This window comes from Pituophis catenifer, unplaced genomic scaffold (genome assembly GCF_029215685.1).
Source record: "Pituophis catenifer annectens isolate HBS135680 unplaced genomic scaffold, rPitCat1.0.hap2 SCAF_7, whole genome shotgun sequence".
NCBI classification, from domain to species: Eukaryota; Metazoa; Chordata; class Lepidosauria; order Squamata; family Colubridae; genus Pituophis; species Pituophis catenifer.
This window is the reverse complement of record NW_027256887.1, coordinates 59,935,272-59,960,896: the sequence shown is the minus strand read 5'-3', so window position 1 is coordinate 59,960,896 and position 25,625 is coordinate 59,935,272. Positions and strand designations below refer to the sequence as shown.

Sequence of the window (25,625 nt, the reverse complement as noted above, 5' to 3'; positions counted from 1 at the left end):
TCGCTCATACTTTGTATAATGCCTTTCTTACGACCAAACTGTTTCCACTCCTTAGTTAGATAACTGTCCCAATTCTCTGTATTCTGATTGGCTGAGGCGGGCCTTATAAACCAGCTCAGGCAGCTCAGCCAATCCTCTTTTATTACTGGCCGATTGATTAAAGGGAGGGTGGGGGGAGAAATTCGGCGAAAGAATGTTGGTTCACCTCTGATTGGCTTTCCCTTTCTCAAACTCCGCCCTCATTTTCAGATTACAAGATTTTAGCAATGTGGTTAAAGATAGCCCAAGCTTTCAAGTTACTTTTGTTATAGGAAAAAAAAAAAGTTCTTTGCATTCAGGGGCTCACTCAGCAACCCAGAAGCCCTTTCCTTGGAAAGATAGGGAATACTTTCCCCTCCCGCCGGCCCCGCGATTGGCCATGACTAGCTACCACAATAGCGGGGCCGGTCCCGTGGACTTTCCCGAGGTCCTGAAATCGCTCCTGGAATACCATTTACCTTGGACGGGCGCTCCGAAAGGTAGGAATACAAGTCACCTCCACCCCACGCCTAACTGTTCCCGAGGCTGTAAGAAGGAACGGGTGAATTGCATCTCAATGTCTGTATGATAATTTGAGCGCCTGACAATTCGTGAATTTCCCACGATCGGGCAAACGGCGGGTGACGCGAATCGTAATAGGCAGTTTAACAGCAAAAAGGTCTAGGAGGCCTGTGGAGTGGGATAGGAGCCGAAAAAGATGTAAGAAAAGAGTGGGGGGGGGGGAGACGACGAAGTGCAGGATTGTGGGCTGCTGCTGACCGATTTACATTCTCAGGCTTGTTAAGTACTTTGAGAGCAGTTCAGATACCCTCTTTTCTGTTCTCTTTTCCAGAGAAACGTTATGTAAAAGTGTTATAAAAATGAATTTCTGGTGAGAGGGATTACGGAAATTGCGAGATCTGTAAATGTTCAGGTGTATCTATATAGACTATTTTGAAATTCCATTTTCAGATGATGAGGCCACGGCAACACTCTTTAAGAGTGGTCATCCTATCTCATAAAGAAATAATTTTCATCATTACTGGAGGTACTGAATATGATGCTTTGGGATCCTAGCCATCCCATTCAAATATATTTTTACATCAAGGCCTCTTTCTAAAATAATCATCCCTCAGCTTCTAATAATAGAGACACTTTTACTGGCAGGTGAGAAATCAAGCTAACATGGCATGTGTAATATCTATGGGAGTAATTTGAATGCAAGAAAGAGGCTTCTTCTGCACTGGACATTTTTGACTACTTACTGTGGGGCACTGTGCATTATTGTCCCTGCTGTATAGAATATTTCTATATTTGGTATGTATTTAACTATTCTGGTTAAGCTTTAGAGAGTGCTTGGTATGTAGATAAATTGCCCAGGCAAGAATATCCACAAAAGTCTTGTCCCTTAGATTGTCAATGTTATTAGATTGACATGTTGGGTAAATTCTATGAAGTGTTTTCATTTTCCTGTTATTACTGTTACACCTTTATGAACTACCATGCATAACAGGTTTCTGCTTGTTTCTTACAGTCAGTGAGATTACCTCTTTCTTTTACTTTGCTTTGGGAAAGTCTGCATCATATAAGGTTCATGTGCTTATAAGCCATTTTTTATTATTTGTTACATCTTGGATGAATTCCAAATATTTTTATTGGGAATTTGTTCAAATATTCAGATCACAGGGGAGAACAGTGATTATCTTTTTCTTGGATTCAAGAGACACCAAATGTTTTATATCAATCTGTTGCAAATACCCACACCAAAAGACCCATTTTCTCTTGCAAACTACCTGTGTGTATGTATATCAATTGCTTGCATAAAAAAATGAACTATGTTGTTATATCACAAAGTTCTGTATGGAAGAGAAGAGACAGCGATTGGCAAAGTAAAAAGAGATGTCTGGAAAGCTGTAGGAGATGAAAGAAAATTGAGACTGACAGAAAGATATGAAGAGAAGAGAAATCTGAAATCTGAGGTAGAAGCAGGAGGGATTAAAAGGAGATGGATACAAAGGGGAAGGAAAAATTTATGGTGAGACATGAAAAATAAGAGATAAAACTGAGAAACTGATGATTAAATGAATGAGCTTTTTACACTTTTATTTAGAGTTTGGAATTTAGCTTTTAATTTGCCTGGGATTAATTTGGGACTCAATTCTTGCTTTCAGTAAATCAATATGATGCTGAAAAAAAGGAAAACAAACATTCTGTGTCAGGCTCACTCTAAGCAATATTCTACAACTGAGTACCAAAGTAGAAAATCTTGTTTCTGGGCATTCCCTGCCTTGTTCTCAAAGACTGGAACTCATGAAATGATATCTAAGGAATACCTTAACATTTTGACAGGTTTATGTGATCAGAGCTAAATTGAAAGAATCATATTTAATTATTAACTTCCAAGCACAATTAATGCAATTGTTTTAAATGAACAGTCCTTAAAATCAGAGTTGGCAAAGGTTATTTATGTTAGTAAATCTATCCTTGATAAGTGCAGAAATATATTAAGGCATTCTCCAGTCTATTCCCCTCTACTTCAATACATCCAATTATAAGGAAGCTACCACTATCCTAGTTAACTAACTCAACCACTGACTCCATTTACATTAGAACTTGTCCTAACGTTCAATTGGAACCTGTAATTTAAGGCCAGTATTGCATGTCCTCCACTTTGTATTCTGAATCAATAGAGTACAGATCCTCCTCCTCCAGGTTTTACCTCTTCAGATAATTGAAGAGGGCTATCATACCTCCTCTCCCCAATGTGATCCTATAATTTGATGTTAAACTGAAATATATGCATTGATTGATGGGTATTTTTTCATTTAAAAATAAAGGAAAGAAACACCCTACTTCCTAATACTGACTATGACCCTGGACCAGAGACAGTTAACATAAATCATATCATATAAGACCATCATATAAGATTTCCTAGATACATTAAGAATCCTTTAGCTCAAATTCAGGTTGTCATTGATGCTATGTGTGTCTGTCTGTCTGTCTGTCTGCCTGTCTGTCTGTCTGTCTGTCTGTCTATCTATCTATCTATCATCTGTCTTCCTTTATTTGTATGTATATTACCACGAAAATATCTTAAAACCTGTCTTCAGCAATAAAACTGTAGAGCCAAAATCTAACATTCATTAAAACAATGTAAATTTAAGATAGCATACAGTATTGCCAAACAGATGGCAGGCAAAGAACAGATATTGATCTCCAAAGACTTGTCAGAACAGCTAGGTTTTGACAGCGTTCCAAAAGATGACTCAAGTAGAGACTGGGGCCAACTAGATATCTTGGGGTGGGCATTTTAATCCAGTAGATTAGGGCAATACTGGAGAAAATTTGTATTCATAAAAATACAGGCTGAACATTTTTTTCCAGGCAAGAAGATGCATCCATTAAAAAACTCATCTCTTCCATACCAATCTTCAGTTTATATATTTTATACAATCCTCTCTGGCTCTAGAGATCAATCTTATATCAGTCAGATTTATTTGAATGTGATTAAAATTGGGTGTCATCTGTATAGTAATAACAGATCAGCCAAAATCTCAACAAGGCACATACCTTGATTATCATGTCATTTTTGTGCTGAGGATATATTAAGAATGTAGAAATTTTATTATGATTAATTATATTATTCTGAGCTCTAAATTTCTTGCTCAGAAATAGTTCCATTTTGTTTACATAGGCTCTAGATAAGTTTAATAAATTATTATTGCTGGAGGTGGTGTTACTATTATTATCTGACAAGAAAAAGTTTTCAGTGGGACTGAACATGCAATATCCAGTTGAATTTTTCAAAAATATAAACAGCTGGTGTTGGCTTAATGATCAAAAGGAATTAGTATAGACTATTTTGTTCTGACTTGACTAGTGTATCCTGGAAAACTAGTCTTTACCTCTCAGTTTCTTTAAAAGCTTTACTAATCCCTGTTGAAATATTAAAGTAGGGTAAGAGGAGAATGGTATGTGCCAATCAAAATAACCCATGTGCTAAAGCAATGGAATATCATGCTCACTTGTAACATTTAATGTTAAAAATTCCCTTAAACCGAATTTAATTTCTAGTGTTTACACATAGGTTTTTTGGCAATGATGTGGAAACAGTTTGTAATTATCTTCTTTTGGGATGTTTTTTTTCAAGTTCCAGTCTAGTTTATCATATGAGACTTTCCTGGTGACTTGGTCTCCAAGGACTAGCCAGTTTTGATCCTGATTAGCTCAGTTACGTGCTGTGACCTGTAATGGTTAATATTTATTTAAGAGAGCATTTTTGAAGAATCAAATGTTAATATTTCTGCAACATTTATCAATCTAGGAAAATCAATCTCCTTCCACTCCCAAGGAAATTATATTCAAAATGGGCAATAAGGAGAACCAGAACAATCAATGAAAGGGTAATTGGTGTGACTGCATATGTAGACCCTTTTCTTTTGCATGTCACTATTTTAACTGGTTTTTTTAAGGTTCAGCCCCAAGGGTGTACAGCTGCCAAAGACATTTTGCCGTTTGAAGGACAAGACTGTGTTTTCCCTCCCAGCCCATTTGCTAAATCAGTTGGCCAACAGAGCATTCTTTTGATGTCATCAAAGGGATAGCATCTTCACTGGGCCTATGGTCACACCACCAACTGCCCTGTCCTGAATAGTGAATTTCCTCACCTCATCCTGCCTAATAATAAGGCTGGCTCTGACACAGAAAGGGAAACACATGGCATGGGCTCCTGTAAGCCAAATTCAGTTGGTGTTGTCTTTATTGATACATCTATTAGAGCTGAGAATGGGTTTTGGCAGCAATACAGTAGAGGATTGCAACTGCTTTCTTCTGGGGTGTTCTACAGCCCTGGGGTCCCCAGAAACCCATCCAAACATTAACTCCATTGACCCTGCTCAGCCTCTGAGTTTTGACAAGGCTGGTCACACACTGCCATCTGCTGAGACCAATATAGATAAACAAGCTTCAAAAGGATTGGAAAGAGAAAAAAAATGGCACCATGTACAAGTTTAGGAAGACAATTCTGCTAAAACATAGAGGATATGTGCGTCATTAACAACATGGCTGTGTACAATTGGTATCACACACAACACAAACCACCCTGGGGAGGTTTTTCCAGTTAGCCTAAGCTGGTAGGAACACAAGCGCAAAGATTCCATCTACTGTAATGTTCGCAGATCAACTTCTCCATTTTGCAAAAAGTTTGTTTATTTTCAACGAGCCTTTGGGACAGGATATAATGGTTTTCTCCAAGTGATGTTTTCTGAATGACTTAAGTTGTGCGTCGGCTGAGAACCTGTTGGTCCAAAGACCGAATGAATATATACAGTTGCGCTTCCCCAACCTGCGCTCCTGGGGAATTTTTGAGTGGGCTTCTGTAATTGCCAGCCGGTCACGGCTTTTGACTACCCCACATGAGGCAATATAGTAGAACCCAACCGGCGGGGCACAGGTTAGAGTAGCCTGCTCAACCGCCGCCTTCCTCTCCCCTTCACTCCGGTCTTTTCCGCGCCTCCCTTTGCTTTTGGAGCGGAGGCCCTCGGCCGCTGAGGTCTGCAAGCCCTATCTGCTCCTTTTCCCACTTGGCCCCGCCCCAGAGTTCCTTCAGCTCAAAAGCTCCGCCTTGCCGCTGTTTCTCCTCTGGGGTCATTTGAGGTTTAGCGCTGGAGGCGCTCGCCGCGTTCTAAACGCTGGGAGTCTCGGTGGGGCTACTGACGCCAGCAGAGGGGAAAAGGGGCGGTGCCCACATTCTCGCGAAACGCTCCTCGCTCCGCGGCACGTGCCGGGCCTCCGTTCAAGCTTGTCGCGGAATGGCTGCGGGACCAAGCCAGATCCGTCTTTCGGTAAGGCGAGCCAATCACCGCACGAGCAACTTAAAGGCGGTCATGAATAATAAGTGACTCCGGGGCCGTCGGAGGCGCGCCGAGGGAAGTGGCGCATGCGCTTTGGCTAGCTTCGAGAGGGCAACGATAGATTTAATTATTATTTTTTTTTCTTTTCCGCGGCGTCCGATCCGCTGGCGTCGCTTCTCGCCTCCTTCTTCCCTCTGGGCCTCCGTGGGGGGGGCTCGAGCTCCGCCGGTCGGCCCCCTACGCATCAATAGCATGTCCAGCCGTGTCGCGCCTCAGGAGGTAGCAGCGGCAGCGGGGACCGCGGGAGCCGTGCAGCAAGAACGGGGCCCGACGGGCGCTTTCCCTTTGGTGCTGAAGAAACTGATGGAAAATCCTCCGCGGGACGCACGCTTGGGTGAGGGTGGCGGGAGCGTCTCGGGGTAGGCTCGGCCTCCGCAGAAGGAAATGCGGGTGGAGAGGGAATTGCGGCGGCGGCGGCTAGTGCCTCAGTTCGGACTGGCACGTCGCATCCATTTTGCCGTGTGGCCTGGCGGGCGCTGGGGTTGCTCCTGGTGGTTGCCGCGGAGCGCTTCATTCGCCCAGCACCTGCAGCCCCCGTCGCTTATTGGCGTATATCCGGAGCTGTTTTTGAAGCTCTGGGCGCGTAAGGCGGCGAGTCCGTGAATTGTTTTCTTGAAAATAATCTCCACATAACGGAGCGGGGCTTCCTTGTGATAACCGCGAATAGGACGATCGGCCCCGAAGGGGTGCTGGAAGCACATTTAAAGTTCCGAATCGGTCTGTTGCACTTATCTATTGCAAAATATAGGCGCGAAACACACACATACACACGTTTAGTCTGGGAGGGGATTCCTGTCTGTTCGATTCTGAAAGTGTGTCATATACCTCTTTCCCTTATCTTCAGAGGAATGCTTTGCTGACTTTTGTATGCTATCATGCATTTTCTTTTTAAATGCTTTGAATTAGTCTTTTTGGCACAAGAGAAGAAAGTAGTAAGTAATAGCTAAACTCACCAGCAAACGTTAGTGGTAAATTGTCAACACTTTGTTCCTCAGCCTGAATAATCAAATCTTTGTTTTAAATATTCATTTATATGAAAGTAGCTCTGATATCCTCTGTCTTCCCCCTCTTCTAAAGAAACAGCAGCATTGTGGACTTGATATTGAAAATATAGTAGCCATGTAACTGAAAGCATATGCACTAAAGATAAATTCCTTGTGTGTCCAATCACACTTATAATGTTTTATCTTATTGGTCATTTCTGTTTTGGTATATGTGTTTGAAACAAGATTACATTTTTGAAATTCATATTCTTTTGAATTAATTTCTTAACATCTATAATTTATTTTGCATTTTACATTGCTATAATATTAAGAACTAAATTCTGGTGCTGCTAATGCAGAAAAATTATGTTTAATTAAGATATGCAATTGTTTTTATTGAGCCAGTTCTATATCTACTTAACTAAGAATACAATTAGTTGAACACAAAGGGATAATTTTCAGGAAACAGAAAACTGACCTATGGTATTGGTTTACATCTTTTATGCATCTTTGTATTTTTACGTCTTAAAATTAGTACTTACAAATGAACATTTCATCACATATTCCGTGCATTATTATATTATTTGCGGGTGAAAGGGCTATATATTAAATGAGCCATTTAATATATTGAAAACCTCTTCAACTTTATTTTTTGTTGGTTCATATACTCAAAGTGACTGATCAGATTTCTTTAGCAAGTTCAAATTGGCTAACCTCCATGTAGATTGTTTTGGCAGCAGTACAGAGTCTATTAGCTTTTGGGGGATCAGCCATGAGCAGCTAGGTGTTACCATCTTAGTATTGATACAGCAAATGGTTCCAGTTCTTGGATCATCATATAAAAAAAAAACACAAATAGTTAAATATAGTTCTGCATAAGACTAATATCATCATTGAGGAGTACCCGGAGGCTCCAACTGGTGCAGAATGCGGCCGCGCGGGGGATTATGGGAGCGAGGGGTCGCTCCCATGTGACACCTCTCCTGCGTGAGCTGCATTGGCTTCCAGTGGTCTTCCGGGTGCGCTTCAAGGTGTTGGTTACCACCTTTAAAGCGCTCCATGGCATAGGACCTGGGTACTACTACTTGCGGGACCGCCTTCTGCCGCCGATAGCCTCCCACCGTCCAGTACGCTCCCACAGAGAGGGACTCCTCAGGGTGCCGTCGGCCAGGCAATGTCGGCTGGCGACCCCCAGGGGGAGGGCCTTCTCTGTGGCAGCCCCCGCCCTCTGGAACGATCTGCCCCCGGAGATAAAAAGGATATCGGATCTTCGGGTCTTTCGCCGAGCCCTGAAAACTCTTCTTTTCCAGCAAGCAGGGCTGGCGTGAACCCTGCCCCCCTTTTTTAGTTTTTAATGGTTATTAATTGTTTAGTTTTAATTTGTTAATGGGTTTTAATTCGCACTGTTTTAATTCGGGCCAAAGTATATAATTCTTTTAATTAATTTTAAATTTTGTATTGTTATGTATTTTAGTTTTGGCTGTGCACCGCCCTGAGTCCACTAGGAGAAGGGCGGTATATAAATTGAATGAATAAATAAATAAATAAATAAATAAATAAATAAATAAATAAATAAATAAATAAATAAATAAATAAATAAATAAATCATTCTGTTTACTTCTAGATAAAGAGAAGAAGGAAAAACTTGAGGAAGATGAAGCAGCAGCTGCAAGTACAATGGCAGTCTCTGCCTCCCTCATGCCTCCCATTTGGGATAAAACTATTCCTTATGATGGGGAGTCTTTTCATCTGGAATATATGGATCTTGATGAATTCCTGTTGGAAAATGGAATCCCTTCCAGTCCTTCTCATCTAAATCTGAATCAGAATCCCCTCCTGCCTGTGGCTGAACTGGAAGGAAAAGAACCTGTCACTGTTGCTACCACTCCACCTGGATCATCTTCCACAGTGGTTTTCAATCTATCAGAAACGACCAAAAATTCAGGTGTGTTAAGGGGTTCAAAAGGATGCTGCTCAGAAAAAAGGTTGCCTATGTTGCCTAATTGGGTTATTAGCAGGGGTGAAATCTAGCAGGTTCTGGAGAACCGGTAGCAGAAATTTTGAGTTCGGAGAATCGGTAACGGAAATTTTGAGTAGTTCGGAGAACCGGCAAATACCACCTCTGGCTGGCTCCAGAGTGGGGTGGGAATGGAGATTTTGCAATATCCTTCCCCCAGGAGTGGAGAGGGAATGGGGATTTTGCAGTATCCTTCCCCTGCCACGCCCACCAAGCCACACCACACCACGCCCACCAAGCCACGCCCACAGAACCGGTAGTAAAAAAAATTGGATTTCACCACTGGTTATTAGTTTAATTGCAATGCAAAAATCAGAAAAGTAATTAAATGATTAGAATGAGCACTTTGCTTGTCATGCAAAATTAAACCTGAATTTAGAAATGGGTAGTTCAGTAATACACAATCTAACAACAAATAATTTCACAGCAAGTTACAGGGAAGAAACAACTAATTTCACTGGTTCACATTATTGATTCTATTAATATTATGTAAAGAGATGAAGGTGGTAGCACTATGTATACTGCTTTTTGCTGGAAATATGTTGTTTTAATTCAAATAAGTGTAGAATGAAGAACTATTGTAAAATCTGTCTTGTTTGATTAGTATTAATATATATTGCCTTATATGCTGCTATATTAAATGCATTTATCACTGGGTTTCAGATTTAATGATGAAGGGATGGAAAATATTTTGCCAGTTTCCTTCTCTCTTACTTGTGATACATTATTAAGGAAGGAAGTTTACATTTCAGTGGGAATTATATTATTGAAGTTATATGGAAACTAGCTAGTAGTTATAATTCACATTATACAGTTTTACTTTGCAGCATGCATTGAAAATATGCATTCAAAAATATATATTTGGAGCAATCTAGAAAAATGCTTATGATAGGTCAAAAAGGTATTATTTGGAAAAACTAATTTTAAAAATGTTAGAAAATATAAAGAGAAATTGCATAAAAGGCATATGAATTTACAGATAAAGTGTAAATGGTTGTTTTTGCTCATGTTCTAATGTTTCCCATATTATCATACATCTGAATTCCTCTATGTGTCAGTCAAATGTCCAAAGGATATAGTTCCAAAATATTTCTTTGCAAGTTAGTAGATAAACAGATTGTGGTTGTCCAGAATTCATTTTGACTTAAAAATTATACTTTTTTGCCTTTATTAAACAGTACTCTCACCTCATCACTTTTGTTTTCTAGACATAAAACTCTTATTGAATAGTAGTGCATTTGTGAATAATTTTTTGGTCCTTTTTTGTTTCAACTTTATTATTTTTTCTCTTTCCTGAAGAATTTCTATTGGAAGACTATTACTTCCCACTTTCATCCAGAAAAAATATGTACTTCAACTGTGTAGGTTCCTAAGATGCAAGATAAACCTTTGGGAATATGTATGAGAATAGTCCCATGCAGATGTTAATTCATAGTTTTAATTCCTGAAATGTTTTTCTGTGCCAGGTAAATTAATCAGATTTTCACATATATATCTGGAGAGCCATTTAAAGTTGTTTCCCCTCAATGTTCTTAGTGGACATAGAGAAAATGAGAATTCTGAAAATTAATACCACTGTCTTCCTTAAAGCAAGGCTAAATACAGGACTTTCCAGTGTTGCAGCCTCTTTATGTGAGTGAGCTTTCTTCAGTGAAAATGGTATTGCACTACATAACATGCTTTTTGAATAAAGGGCCCTTTTAATGCTTCTGTTTTATCATAGTTATCTTCTTCATGCTGCTCACTATTAAATTTGTTTTCCTTTTTCCAGAGTCCTCTCCAGATGATGAAAGATTGACTCCTAGCCCTGTTGATCCAGATTGTGTTGAGATTGATGTGAATTTCAACCCTGACCCTGCTGATTTAGTGCTGTCCAGTGTGCCTGGAGGAGAGCTTTTTAATCCTAGAAAGCATAAATTTGCTGAAGAGGAATTGAAACCACAGCCTATGATTAAAAAAGCCAAGAAAGTCTTTGTCCCAGATGATCAAAAGGTAACTGTGTTTATTCTGTTATTGCTTAGATGAGTGATCATATTTCAGAAGTACTTGAAATCATGTTTGTTGGCTGCAAAGAACATTTTCAACTATGCTACTGGAGTTTCCCACAACTGAGACTTTTTAATCAGCAGATTATTTGTTCTAAAATTCTGGTGGATTTAGTGTGAATTTCTTGAGGAATGGCAATTTACCATCTTCTTACTTGTCCCCAGAATATAATTTAATAACATTGCTATGATTTAATCAAGGATACTTTGTTTCATTTATTTCAGATTGTTGCAATCCAGGAGAATAATCTAAAACATTTTCCAAGGCTTCCCCAGTGAAAAATAATTATTATAAACTACAATTAATCAGGCTGAACTTCCTGTTGTCCCTTAATCTATCCTTCTGAAAAATTCTTTGCTTTTCTATCCAGGATTTTCTGGTGCAGTTCAGCTTCAAGAAAATAGGGAGAGAGGGGAGATGGGTCTGGAAAAATAAAAGGAATTGTCATTCCCCCAACTATAAAAGGTTTACAAATCTTGCTTACAACCTGAAGCACAAGATGTAGCTGTATAGTGTATATAGGGAAGATTATAATGAAAAATTGCTTATATTAATTAAGCTAAATTTGTTGATATAAAAATGAATTAAAATCAATGCAGTCAGCCTAGTTAATTTAATTATTTATTTACTTACCTACCTACCTACCCACTAGTCTATTTTGACTCTTAGCACCTACATCAGGGGTGTCAAACTGGATTTCTTCGAGGGCCATATCAGCATTGTAGTTCTCTGGGGGGTGGGTGGGTGGGTCGGACTGATGCCTCTGCAACATTCTGCCGGCCAAAAACAGGCTGCATGGCCCATTTTCAGCCCGTTTTTTGGGCTGTTTTGGCCCCGTTTTTTGGCCCAGTTTCAGCTGGCAGAGTGCTGCAGGAAACCATGGAGGGTTAAAACGTAGCGTGGGGGGAGGGGGCCCGCACATGGCCTGTTTTAGCCTCCAGAGGCACCGTAGGCCAGTCCCTTCATATTTCCAGGCTGGCCCCGCAGGCCGGAATTAAGAACCCCGCAGGCCGGATTCGGCCTGTGAGCCTTGAGTTTGACAGCCCTGATCTACATGAATCAGTTCCAGAAGTTTCCTTGGCAACAATTTTTGCAAGTTTCTAGTTGTCTTTTTCCCAGGGCTTAGACAGAGTGATCCAGAGTCACCTAGTTGGGCTTATGTGTAAGACAGGAAATCTCCCGGTTTCAGTACTTTTAATTACTACATCAAACTGATTCTCCACTGAATATTACCTCCTTGAATAAGTTTTTGGGTTCAGTGAATGTTTTTTGTGGAGAAGATGGAGAAAAATCATGTGGGTTTCTTGCTTAGAAATTCATAGAATCCATCTTGTTCAGGGCTGAAATCTAAAATTTGTTACTACCGGTTCTGTGGGCGTGGCTTGGTGGGGGGGGTGTAATGTGACTAGGTGGGCATGGCCAACTTTTTTTTTTTTTTTACTTTTAAAAGCATTTTTTGTGTAACCTTAAGAGGTCGCAGAAAAAAATGCTTTTAGAAGCCTCTGACGATCAGGCTTTCAAGTCAGCTGGGATCGCCAGAGGCTTTTAAAGGCATTTTTTTTTCTACAACTTCTTCGGCTGAAGGGATTGCAGAAAAAAATGCTTTGAAAAGCCTCTGACGATCCCAGCTGAGACGCGCGATCATCAGAGGCTTTTTTTTTTTTACTTTTAAAAGCATTTTTTCGGCTGAAGAGGTTGTAGAAAAAATGCTTTGAAAAGTAAAAAAAAAAGTCTGATGATTGTGCGGCTCAGCTGGGCATGAGAGGGGGGGGGCGCACAGGGATTTTTGCTACCGGTTCTCCGAACCACCTGCTGCCATCGCTACCAGATCAGGCGATTCGGTCCAAACTGGGAGCATTTCACCTCTGATCTTGTTCCATTTGCTTTTCTTCTTTCCTCTCTATTCTAAGGAAAGGTTACCAGTTTATTGAATGAATCGGTATGAAAGCCAACCTCTTTGGGGAAGTGACTGTTCCTTTCCCAATTTAAGGACAGTATTCAATTTGTTATGTCTTAAGCTTTGCCATCTTAGGAATTCATCTTCCTAAAAATCCTTGATGGAATTAAAAGGCAAGAGCTAGTTTGGTGTTGTGGTTACGATGCTGGCTTGGAAACCAGGAGATGTAAGTTCTATTCCCATCTTAGCAATGAGATGGGTGACTTTGGTCCAGTCGCTCTTTCTCAGCCCAATCCACCTCACTGGGTTGTTGTTGTGAGAAAAAAAGAATGAAGTAACATTGGATATGTTCACTGCATTGAGTTACTTATAAAGTAATAAAGGTGGGATAAAAATCAAATAAAGATACAATTTGATTTTTATCAATTAATGTCAGTTGATTTATAAATTGATTTTGAGAGCACTGTGATGCCATACCAGAATTAGCGGCTTCTCATGTAGATGAACAAAAGTTGCCATTAGGTAAAAGGTAGTCAGAAAATTTAAATTTTTAATTTAAAAATTGGCGTGGTATTTTGCCTGACTAGTTCTGATCAACTGTAGTATTTTTAGTCAGTTCCTATTCCCATTTTTTCATATCTGTTACATCATAATATTCTGGACCACATTTCTGAGTAATCTTCACATGTAGCCCTCTGCACTTCATTGTGGTAGCCTAATCTGAAGGTTACTGGAGCATGGATAACAATAACTGTGTGCAGTAGCTTGCAAATAAGTCAAGTCATATTTGGTCATAAGAAAAACTAGATAATAGATCAAGAATCAATGAAATATTTGCTAAATACTAAACTGTCAATCTGATTATTTCCACATAGGATGAAAAATATTGGACACGGCGGAAGAAAAATAATGTGGCAGCCAAGCGATCTCGGGATGCTCGGCGCCTAAAAGAGAATCAGATCACAATCCGAGCTGCTTTTCTGGAGAAGGAGAACACAGCCTTGAGGACCGAAGTTGCAGAACTACGGAAGGAAGTGGGAAAATGCAAGAATATTGTCTCTAAATATGAGAGCAGATACGGATCCTTGTAAGCAAACTCTTTCCTTTACTGTATTTAGTCTTGTGAATTGTTTTCTATAGAGCAATGGTTCTCAACCTTCCTAATGCCGCGACCCTTTAATACAGTTCCTCATGTTCTGGTGACCCCCAACCATAAAGTTATTCCTAAAACCATCGAAAATATGTGTTTTCTGATGGTCTTAGGCCAGGGGTCCCCAACCTTTTGGACCTCAGGGACCACCAAGTTCATAATTTTAAATCTCGTGGACCACTAATACGAATCCAGTGCGCCGCTTGCTGAAGCACCTGGACTCCCAATGACGGGATGGGGTCCTTCAGGCATTCTCCCTCCTCTCTCTCTCTCTCTCTCTCTCTCTCTCTCTCTCTCTCTCTCTCTCTCCCACTCTTTCTCTCTCTCTCTCTCATTCTCTCTTTCTCTCATTTTCTCTTTCTCTCTCTCTCTTCCCCTCTCTCTTTCTCTCTCTCCCACTCTTTCTCTTTCTCTCTCCCCCTTTCTCTCTCTCCCCCACTCACTCTCTCTCATTCTCTCTTTTTCTCTCCCCCTTTCTCTTTCTCATTCTTTCTCTCTCCCCCTCTTTCTCTCTCTCTCTCTCTCCCCCCCACTCTCTCTCCTTCTCTTTCTCTCTCTCCCCCTCTCCTTCTCTTTCTCTCTCTCTCTCCCACTCTTTCTCTCTCATTCTCTTTCTCCCCCTCTTTCTCTCTCTCTCTCCCCAATTCTTTCTTTCTCACCCCCCTTTCTCTCTCTGTCCCCCACTCACTCTCTCTTTTTCTCTCCCCCTCTTTCTCTCTCTCTCCCACTCTTTCTCTCTCTTTCTCTCTCCCCCTCTTTCTCTCTCTCTCTCCCCCACTCACTCTCTCTCATTCTGATTCTCTCATTCTGATTCTCTTTCATTTTGTGTCCCTCTCTCTGATTCTCTGATTCTATCTTTCATTTTCTGTCTCTCATTCTCTCTCTCTCACTCTCTCTCTGATTCTCTCTGTCTCTTTCTCTCATTCTCTTTCATTCTGTCTTTCTCTTTCATTCTTTGTCTCTTTCTCTGTCTCATTCTGATTCTCTCTCTTTCTCTCTCATTCTCATTCTCTCTCTCTCTCATCTCATGGGCCAGCCAGTGTCTTGGGGCTGAGAGAAAGTCAAGCATCTCCCTGAGAGACCGAGGGCTGGAAGAAGTATGGGAGCGAAGCACTACTTGAATTTGCGCGGCATGAGCATTTGCCTTGGTATATTTGCGCCAGCCGGTGGCCAAGGAAGCCCTCATCTCTCCGCTGAAAGTGCGGCATCAGGATTCCGCCTTGGTATATTTGTGGTGCAAGGCAGCCCTCATCTCCTGCCGCTTGGGACTCAGAGCGGTAAACGGTGACTGGTCCGGGGAGCAGCTGGATTTTGCTCTCCATTGTGGACGTCAGATCGGCCCCCTGCAAGCTCTCATCTCTTGAGGAGCGCTCCCTGAAGCGGCGCTGGAAACTTTGGTCGGGCTCCTCGAGAGACGAGAGCTTGCAGGGGGCCGATCTGGTGTCTGCAATGGAAAGCAAAATCCAGCTTCTTCTCTCTGCTGTAAGTGCGGCATCAGGATTCTGCCTTGGTATATTTGCGGCGCAAGGCAGCCTTTGTTTCCTGCTGCTTGGGACTCGGAGCGGTAAACAGCATCTGGTTCGGGGAGCAGTCGGATTTTGCTCTCCATTGTGGATGCCAGATCAGCCCCCTGCAAGCTCTCGTCTCTCGAGGAGCCCAATCAAAGTTTCTCGCACCACTTCAGGGAGCGCTCCTCGAGAGACGAGAGCTTGCAGGGGGCTGATCTGGCATCCGCAATGGAGAGCAAAATCCGGCTGCTCCCCGGACTAGTCACCATTTACCGCTCCGAGTCCCAAGCATCAGGAGATGAGGGCTGCCTTGTGCCGCAAATATACCAAGGCGGAATCCTGATGCCGCACTTACAGCGGATAGAAGAAGCCGGATTTTGCTCTCCATTGCAGACACCAGGTTGCCCCCCCTGCAAGCTCTCATCTCTCGAGGAGCCCGACCAAAGTTTCCAGCCCCGCTTCAGGGAGAGCTCCTCGAGAGACGAGAGCTTGCAGGGGGCCAATCTGGCATCCGGATTAGAGAGCAAAATCCGGCTGCTCCCCGGATCAGACACCATTTACTGCTCTGAGTCCCAAGCGACAGGAGAGGAGGGCTGCCTTGCGCCACTGGCTGGCACAAATATACCGAGGTGGAATGCTGTTGCCGTGCAAATGAAAGTAGTGCTTCGCTCCCGCAGCTTCCAGTCATCGCAAACCCTGCTTCTGCCGCCCTCTCCCCGACCGCCACAACAGCACCATTCATTCCGGATGGTGAGGGCTGCGCTCCTTTTTCCGTATTGCACCACCTGCAAAAATACGAAAATTTTGCCGCGGACCACCAAAGGACCACCGGTATTTAATGCAAAAGTTATTTTATTTTGCTTTATAGTGTATTATATAATGTGGAATAAATGAAGCATTAGAATTCATTAATGAAAGAAGTATAAAGTAAACTGAAATACTTAACACAATTTCTAATAACTATATTGAGGAAAGTATATATTTCAGGCCCAAGTTATTTATTTTTAGTCTCTATAGGAACAAAAATATGTGTGGTTTCACATAAACCATGCTATTGAGGTGTTACTTTGGATATTATAAGTATTTTTGGAAGTTGGAAAACCTGGATGTTTATCTCAACTCACAATAATAATTACCTCTAACTCATTTGTACTAGTTTTTTAAACTAACATAATGTATGTTAGTTAAGGATGTATGATTCCAAGGCTCTTGAATACCAGATACATTTGATATAGCAAAATGCTTACTACATTTTTGAAAGACTTCAGTTTTGTTACTTTAATTAAAAGTTAAAAAAAGATAATGATTTGTAAACTATGCTGTAAAAGTAGCATGAGTATAGAGATTGTTTTAAATCTTTTAAAGCAATTCTTTACAAAAGGCTTATTGTTCAATATAAGAAAAAGTTCCACCTTCTTGCAAGTAGTTTGATTGTAATCCCTTTTTGCAACCTTCAGACAAAGTCATTGTGGAAACCAGATTCACTTAACAACCATATTATTAATTTAACAACAGTGATTCCCTTAACAACTGTGGAAAGAAAAGTCATAAAACAGAACAAAACCCACTTAACAAATTTATCACTTAGCAACATAAATTTTGGGCTCAATTGTGGTTGTAAGTTGAGGACTACCTGTATAGCAAAGGTAGATATAATTGTATTTATTAAAAAGCAACCCCTTATTTTAGAGTTTTTCTTTATAAAACAGTGTCAAGGAGAGAAGGAAGCTAAATGTTTGGACTGGCTTTTAGACATAATGAAAGCTAATGTTTGGGTTATTACCTTTATTTTAGGTAAATAAAGGTCTTATAATGGTTATCTTCTGCTGTACACATTCTTTTTCAATCTGTCTTTTTCATATAAAAATCTACAACTTCAAAGGTGTTAGTTATCACCTTTAAAGCGCTCCATGGCTTAGGACCTGGGTACCTACGAGACCGTCTTTTGCCACCAATAGCCTCCCACCGACCAGTTCGTTCTCACAGGGAGGGACTACTCAGGGTACCGTCAGTCAAATTATGTCGACTGGCGATTCCCAGGGGGAGGGCCTTCTCTGTGAGGGCTCCAACCCTTTGGAATGAACTGCCCCCAGAGATACGGAATATCCCTGATCTCCGTGCTTTCCACCGTGCCCTCAAGACCCTGATGTTCCAACAGGCGGGGCTAAACATATGAACATGTGAATGATTTTTTAAATGTTATCTAATTCTGGGTTTTATTTAATTGACCAAACTAAGTAATAATTTTAATTAGCAATTTTATGATGTTTGTGTGTCTATATTTTTCTTGACTGTACACCGCCTTGAGTCCTACGGGAGAAAGGCAGTATAGAAATAAAATAAAATAAATAAATAAATAAATAAATAAATAAATAAATAAATAAATAAATAAATAAATAAATAAATATAGTTAGTGTCAGATATGAATCAACAATTATTTTAAACTTTGATATTGTTCCTCAATAGAGATGAAAAGTGTTCTGATTTTATGTGATTATGAAAACTTTGTTAGAATTGTTCTCTTTTATTATTATCTTTTTCTTCGTGCAGTTGGCTGCACTTCATTGTTAGTTTAAAATTTCTTCAATAAATGAAACGATACTTTAAAATGTGACATCAGTGGAAGTGCAATGTAACAAAGTACTGTCTTATAAATAGTCATATTCTTGCTTTGCTTTGTTTAAAGTGACTTATCCGATTCCGAATGATGCATCTTTAAAGACTCTTAAAATCACAAAAGAAACTAAAAACTACACATGAAACCACCTGCCATCAAAGTGAACAGTGAGGCACACTGTATTCTACACAAATCATCTGATGACTCTGCTTCTCTGCAAGTATCTCCTTGAACTACCTAAGGGCTGAGCATGATGAAAAGACTAAGGTCTCTAGTTCTACACTTCCCTTTGTACTGCTCTTTTTCCTTGTTGTGGCAATTTGCAGTACATTGTTTATTTCATTTCAACCACTTGTGGTGCTTGTGATTCGGAATATAGCCTGAGCAAGCCGTAGCTTTGCAAGATAACTCATAGGAGGAAAGAACAAGTTTTAATCGAAAATCACTAAATAAAAAAGTTAAACATTCTGTTTTATTCTACAAAAGGGGTATTGATATTGCCTCCAAGCATTATTAAGTAATAATACTGTTGAAACAGAAAACATAAGAAATGGACCAGAATAGATCCAATATCAATATCCAATTCAATATCCAATCAGTGGAAAAAAACAAGCACCTTAAGATGCACTGCATATTATCAAATGTTGGCAGCTGTTTTTATCATTCATAATCATTGACATTAGGTCTTCTTTCACTCATGAGGGCCGCACTGATCTGATATTGCCCTGCCCCTATGTCCTGTCAGTCTGTGGACTTTTGAGAAACTGAACTGAATAACTGTTAGTCCTGTTGTGGAGCAAGAGGAAACCCTGCAATAACCATTTGTAATGTTTCTTTGCATGCTGGTGGTGGGGAGGGGAGACAGCTAGCTTTCCATTATTGGATCTCATGCTGTGGAAATTCTTCCCTACTGCCACCAATCTCCAGTTTTTTCAGGGGCAGTTCCCTCTGGTTGATATGGGTAGTGGGCTGTCTGCCATTTTTTGTGCCCTTCCACTAGTCATCCTGAGGAATGCAGGTCTATTTCATGGTGATCAGAGCAGAGTTTTCAGGACTGCTATTCGGGAAAGGGTAGGAGAGATGAGATAGATTTGTGCAAGCATCCCAAGATTTCTAAGTTAGCATTTTTCCTTCCTGACATCTGACAATACTCTGGTGAGATTACTGTGCTGATGAGCTGATGCATTTTCACAGTATACTCTTTGTAATAAACATAGTGTAGTTTGTCCTTGTTTTTCTAAACATACTTTTAACTGTAGAATTTAATAAAAAAAACAAGTATTAAAATTAATAAAGGACAGATTAAAAAAGATATAAGATGCAATAATTTTAGTCCACATTTTCTTTATTATACATGGAGATAGAGAGAGATGAGAACTCAGTGTCTGATTTTCTTTATTCAGTGAATCATTTAGTTTGTACTAGCTAGCCCATCAAAGGAGGGGTGGTTTTTTTGGATTTCTGAATTGCAAATAATAATAATGGAATTATTTGTCATCTTTCTTTACATTTCCTAAATAATTTGTGAACTTTCATAAAAGTTTAATTTAGAATTATAATATCATCACATATAATAATGAAATGTAATTCTGACACATGCCTGTAAAGTTGTAGAAATAGTTGGTAAACCACATAGCAAAGGTCGAATGGTGATATAGGAATTACAACTCTGTGGAAATTAGAGTTGTAATCTACATTAAATTGTAATGTGTCAAAATAATACATATTTAGATTTATTTATTAATGATGAACACTCAGTTAAAGTTATTTAAAAAGCATATAAGAGATGAACATTGCTGTTTCTAGTATAGTTCAAAAGGTAAAGTAAAAGCTTACTCAGAATGAGCCCACCTTCTGGCAATTTCATGAACATATCCACAGATTTCATCGTGCAATACAGACTATTGTTTCCGCTTCTCAGGCTAGCTTATAGACTTGGTATTTCTTGGTAATTTCCAGTCCTGATCCTAACAAGGTCCTGTTTAGCTTTCCAGGTCAACCAAGGTAGGCTAGAACTTGTCCTTCCTAAAATGCAGGTTTTATTGTTTCTAATTAGTAAGCAAATAAAGATGCTGTTTCAAATTCTATGAATGTGGACTGTAAAAATCTGAGAAAATTGGTATAAATTAGAACAAAATAATCATAATATCAATCTTATCTCATGCTTTTCTAAAGACTGTGCTGCAAATTCTTAAAACTTGCATTTGGTGCCAGATTTCTAATAACTTTACTTATACTATGATACAAATGCAGTTTATAATAATCTATGTGTCGGATATTCATTAAACTCTCTTGCTATAGTTTGTGAAGATTTTATGAATGAAGAACATAATACAATCTAGCAAAAATTGTAGGAATATGTCAAATGATATTGTATATATTTATGTAACTAAAAATCTTCAGTAGCAGAAATACTATTAATTATTTGTGGCCTGCACATATAAGCCTTCAGTAGTGTAGCATACTATGTTTTAATATCATGCTATAAAAATACGTATACAGCAGGAAAATTGCAGTATTTGACTTGCTTTTTAGTTGCTTGGAAGTCTTATAATCACTTTATATTTAACTACAAAACTATGTGAAATTATATAACAATTTCTGAATTTGTTAGAAGTGACATTGTCCCAATTCAAAAACAAATTTAGGAATATTAAGAGAAACTAAATTAAGAGAAAATGTATAGATCTTAAGCACAAATAGGCCTACCATCTTTTGTAACTCTTCATCTTGGTAATTCCATTGTGGCAGAAAAATATATATGCTTAGTATTATGTATCTAAATAAGTAATGAAAATGAAGGCAGTATAGTAGATGTGAAAATTCTTCTTTATAAACTGGTATGATCTACAGTAGACAATAGGAAATGTTTGTGAACAGCAATGAGTTTTGTATGGGTATTCAGGTTTTATTCACCTGCCACTAATAGCCCCATGTTATGAAATTAATTCTAAGTACTGGGATGAAAAATTCATGAAATAATACAGGAATCTAAGTGATTTTAAGGGCATTCTAGAAAAAATTGCAAAACATTTCTTAAAGAAATTTGAATTCACAAAATAGAGAGAAAAGTCTACTAGTGTTGTTTTACTTGTTTGGTAGGAAATGTATGTTTTTAGAGTTTACCATGCATTATCTTTTTTCCTCAGTTTTCCTTAAGAGTTCAAACGAAAGACCGTAAGAAGAAAAACGTTTGAAAAATATTTAAAACAATGTATGTCATAGGGTTCTTTCTATATGAAACATTGCCATTACAGATAATTTTTTTTCAACCCTCTGCTAAGTACCAGCTACCAAATATTTGAGTTTCTTGATACTGGGAGTTTTAGCCATCTCATTTAGTCAGTATAGCCATTGGTTTCCCACTTGCTTTTTTACATTCAGTATCCATTCAAAAACAATATTTTATCATTTTGTCTATATTTATCATTTCAATAACAACCAGATGCATAATACCGTAGTAATTTGATACCATAAAGCAGTAACTCATAAGTGGAGAATAACATATCCCTTTTTATTCAATTTTTTTCCATCTACCTGTTTTAACATTTTTTAAAATTATAAACTAATATTCTTAAATAATTGATTTGAGTAGGCATAGCATAGTTTTTTTTTTTAATTGAGTATTAGTGTGAACCTTCTACTTTGGTTTGTCTTAAAGGAGATTTTGCAGTTCTCTGTGATCTCTGTACAGATTTTGTGTGAAATTTTGATAGAGTCTCAGTTTGGTATAATTCATTCAAGAAATAGTTGATGAGACATTTATATTGTGTATTCTGAAGCTTCTCGAAGCTTTGATATTTAATCTATACTATCTTTGTTGCCATTTTGTATGATTGCAAAAAATCAGCAAAATCTGTAGCTTTTTAAAAGTACAGTATATATTTATTGGCATTTTTTCATGTCCTTTTTGAGTTATATTGTATTGTGCTGCCTGGAATAATCAAGTATTTTAAATGTAGAAAGTGAAAGAGAATAAGCAGGAAAGCTTGCAAATATATTATAAAATGTTAGAAAAACATTCTTTAAATAACCAAAAGTAGCTGATGCTGCACTGTAACACTCATAATACTCTTGCTTTGGGCATTTTGTTTGCTTGTTTTTGATAAAAAAATCCCCAAATATTTGCTTCAAATTAATCAAATCAGCTCATTTGCATTTTAACAGTTCTTTTCTTCAATACACAAGTGAAATGCATTTACATCCAACTCCTTTACAGTTTTTATTACAGTACAGGTAGTCTTTGACTTATGACCACTCATTTAGCAATCATTTAAAATTGCAACGGCGCTGAAAAAAATGATTTACGACTGGTCCCAGCGCTTAACAATTGTCCCCTTGGTCATGTGATTGCAATCCAGGGCGCTTGGTAACTAGCTCACACTTTCAACATTTACGGCATCTCACAGTCATGTGATCACCACTTGCATCCTTCTCAGCTGACCTTCGATAAGAAAAGTCAAAGGGGAAACAAGCAGAAAAGTCACAAGTCACAGTCAGTGTTGTCTTGCTTAACCACCACGGCAAAAAAGGTTGTAAAATCAGGTGCAGTCACAGGATGCCTCACTTAATTGTATCACTTAATGATGAATTTTCTGTTCCCTGTTCTAGTTGTAAGTCTAAAGACAAGTTATACAAATAGTTTGCCTAGAGCAGAAAGTAGAAGAAAGATACAAAATTACTTCTTAGCTATGCATCCATAACTATCAATCAGACATTATCAACGTTGATAATGATTGTTGGCAAAGCAACAGTAAAGCGGGTCTGCACCTGTGGGTATAGAAGCTTCTGGCATTCCCCATACAGGTAATTCTTGACTTACGACCACAGTTGGAATCTTGGTCATTGAATGCAGCTATCATTAAGCATGACAGCTTTGCTGAATGAATGAGATGCTAGCATTCCCAGTTGCAGTTGTTAATCAGTCCCAGGTAAGGAATGTGGGATGTCTCAGGGGAATGAGGAAGCCCTGGAGGCCTAGGCAAGCTATGAGTTTGGTGTGTGCTGCAGTGTGACACTGAGTGGCAGCCATGGAAAGCTCACACCTCACCTGGCCCATAAGCCCAGCCAAAGCTGCTGAGATTTGGGAAGCCTTATCGCCCATATAGCGCACCAGTGCATGCAAAGTGCCCCATATACCTTTGCCATTTTTCTCCAGCTGCTGACAAGTATGCCCACCTTATGTGAGATGCAACCTTCTCACAGGCTGGCTCGTGCTGTTTTCCAAGCTAGCGCTATTCTTGTAATCTTTTGGAAGCCCTCCTCCAAAATTTTCTGTACTGGAGCTGAAAATCCTCTGTGCCAAAATCCAGGCAGGGTTTTCAACTCCAGAGCAGAGAGGCTTCTAAATTCTCATCCCAGAAGTTCTTTGGGGTTGGCATTGCATGGGAGGGGGGGGGAGCTGAAAGCACTTTTTCCCAGCAAAGGGTCAGCTCCAGCCACATCTAGGAGCACTTGGGGTTTGCTTTGCACTGAGAAAAAGAAAACAACTTTTTGTCCTCACAGTTCAAAGTTGCAAAGAACTCTTGGCAGGATTGGGGTTGGCTTTGAGCTGCAGACAAAGAAAAAGGTGCTTTTGGCTTCCCTTTCTTTTTTGCAGCACAAAATCAGCCCCATATGGCCCAGCAATGCGGCCAGGCATGCCTCATGAGCAGTAGGAGCAAGAAGGTGGTGGTGAAGGTCAGCTGAGGCAGCAAAACAGGGCAGCAGTGGGCCTAAAGCAGTGGTGAAATGCTACCGGTTCGCACAAGTTCGGGCGAACTGGTAGTGATAAAAACTACCGGTTCGGACGAACTGGTGGTAAAAAAAAGCTACTGACTCCTACTAACCAGTATTTCCAACAATCAGCTGTGCCACGTGATTTAAAATAGCTAGAAAGCAGGAAATCCTGCTTTCTAGTGAATCTAAATCATGCGGCACAGCTGATCTCCTCCCTTGCTGTTCTACTTACCTTCCCAAGCCTCCTTTTGGTGCGTACTGCGCATGCATACGCATGTAGTGCACATTTGGTATGCACTGCACATGCGCACGCAGCGTGCATTTGGCACACAGCACACGCATGTGCAGCCAATGAACTGGTGGCAAACCAGTTCAGATTTCACCACTGGCCTAAAAGGCATAGATGGGAGGAGAGAGAAGTGCTTGCTAGTAGTTGCAGCGCCTTTGCAGTCGGAAGTGTGGCTGGAGTGCAAAAGACCCAAACTTTTGATCTCATGACTAAGGGGGCATTTCGATGGTTATAACTTCAGGCATGGTCATATACCTCTTCATTCAGCACCATTGTAATTTTAAATGGTTGCTGAAGAAATGCTCTTATTTGCAGATAAGTTGAGAACTACCTGTGGTATCTAAAAATATCAAATATGATGACGCCAAATGAGTTAAGAGATTGCTGAAATTAATACAATTTCAGATAATTTTAATGAGTTAGGTGCTCATGGCCTAACTGACTTTGTAATGCATGGACATCCTTCATATTTCTTCTGCCTCCTTCCCTTTGCAATATAAATGAATCATAAAAATTCTAAGTTTGTCTGTAGTGATAGGTGAAACAGATAACAAACAATGGCTAACAAACAAAAATGAGAATATAGATATATTAGCATGCTATAGCCATTCTTAGGAATCCTAATTTTATTAGTTTGGATTCATTTATGGCTTTTGATATGAAAGTTTTAAAAATTGATCGTATTTCTTGTGAACATTTAGAATCCAATAACAAAAAAGGACATACTGTTTCCTTCCATGTTTGGTCCATTAGGTACATGTTTCTTGCTATGGGGTTTTTATTAATTATGAATCTTATCTAAATTCATAAGTAAGACAAATAAAGCTGGAAGAAAGGTAGCTTTATTTTATTATTTTATTTTATTTTATTTTGGCTGAACTGGGATCATTTACTTATGCTTTGAAACCTTAATTGAAAAAATGCTTAGTAGATTTCAAAATAGCAAAAAATGAATGTTATATTAGTGTCGGAACTATGGTGGTTAATTAACATTATTGGAATATTGCATTTGTATTACAAATATGTAAATACACTTTAATATTAAATCTCAGTCCTCATGGAGTAATAGGTGCTTCCATTACAATCTCTGCAAATTTGTTTAATAAGTTTTAATGTAGCATGGCTTAAGGTGATTTTTTTATACATTAAATATCAAAACAAAACTAAATGTTGAGTTTTGGATTGTAACACACTATATTTAAAAACATTTAATTAAATCTCTAGAGTTAAGAATTGTGACAAAATTTATTTCTTTGATTACTGAATTTATTCATAGTAATATAGTATTTAAAGCAAACTCATTTGAGAACAAAGGTTAACTGGCAGTTCTCACTTAATAAATCTCATTGACAAAAGTATATGGTGATTTCAAAAACAAAGGACCTCTGCATTTTGCCTTAATTTGCACCTTTCATCACTATACAGCAAATTACCATTTATTATATCATGAATTAAATTCCTAACATTTTA

At 39.1% G+C, this 25,625-nt stretch overlaps 1 protein-coding gene across 2 annotated transcripts; it reads left to right on the top strand.

Annotated features, from left to right (window-relative positions):
• The first annotated feature begins 6,013 nt into the window (after nt 1-6,013).
• TEF (TEF transcription factor, PAR bZIP family member) lies at nt 6,014-19,472 on the top strand. 2 transcript variants are annotated; one of them, XM_070947007.1, is made up of 5 exons: nt 6,014-6,264; nt 8,538-8,858; nt 10,702-10,922; nt 13,749-13,960; nt 18,218-19,472. In XM_070947007.1, the coding sequence occupies exons 1-5, from the start codon at nt 6,123-6,125 to the stop codon at nt 18,237-18,239; spliced, it is 918 nt and encodes a 305-aa protein (XP_070803108.1). In that variant the 5' UTR covers nt 6,014-6,122; the 3' UTR covers nt 18,240-19,472. The 2 variants fall into 2 exon arrangements, with proteins under 2 accessions (XP_070803108.1, XP_070803109.1); XM_070947008.1 differs by lacking the exon at nt 18,218-19,472 and having other exon boundaries at nt 13,749-13,964.
• Nucleotides 19,473-25,625: the final 6,153 nt, after the last annotated feature.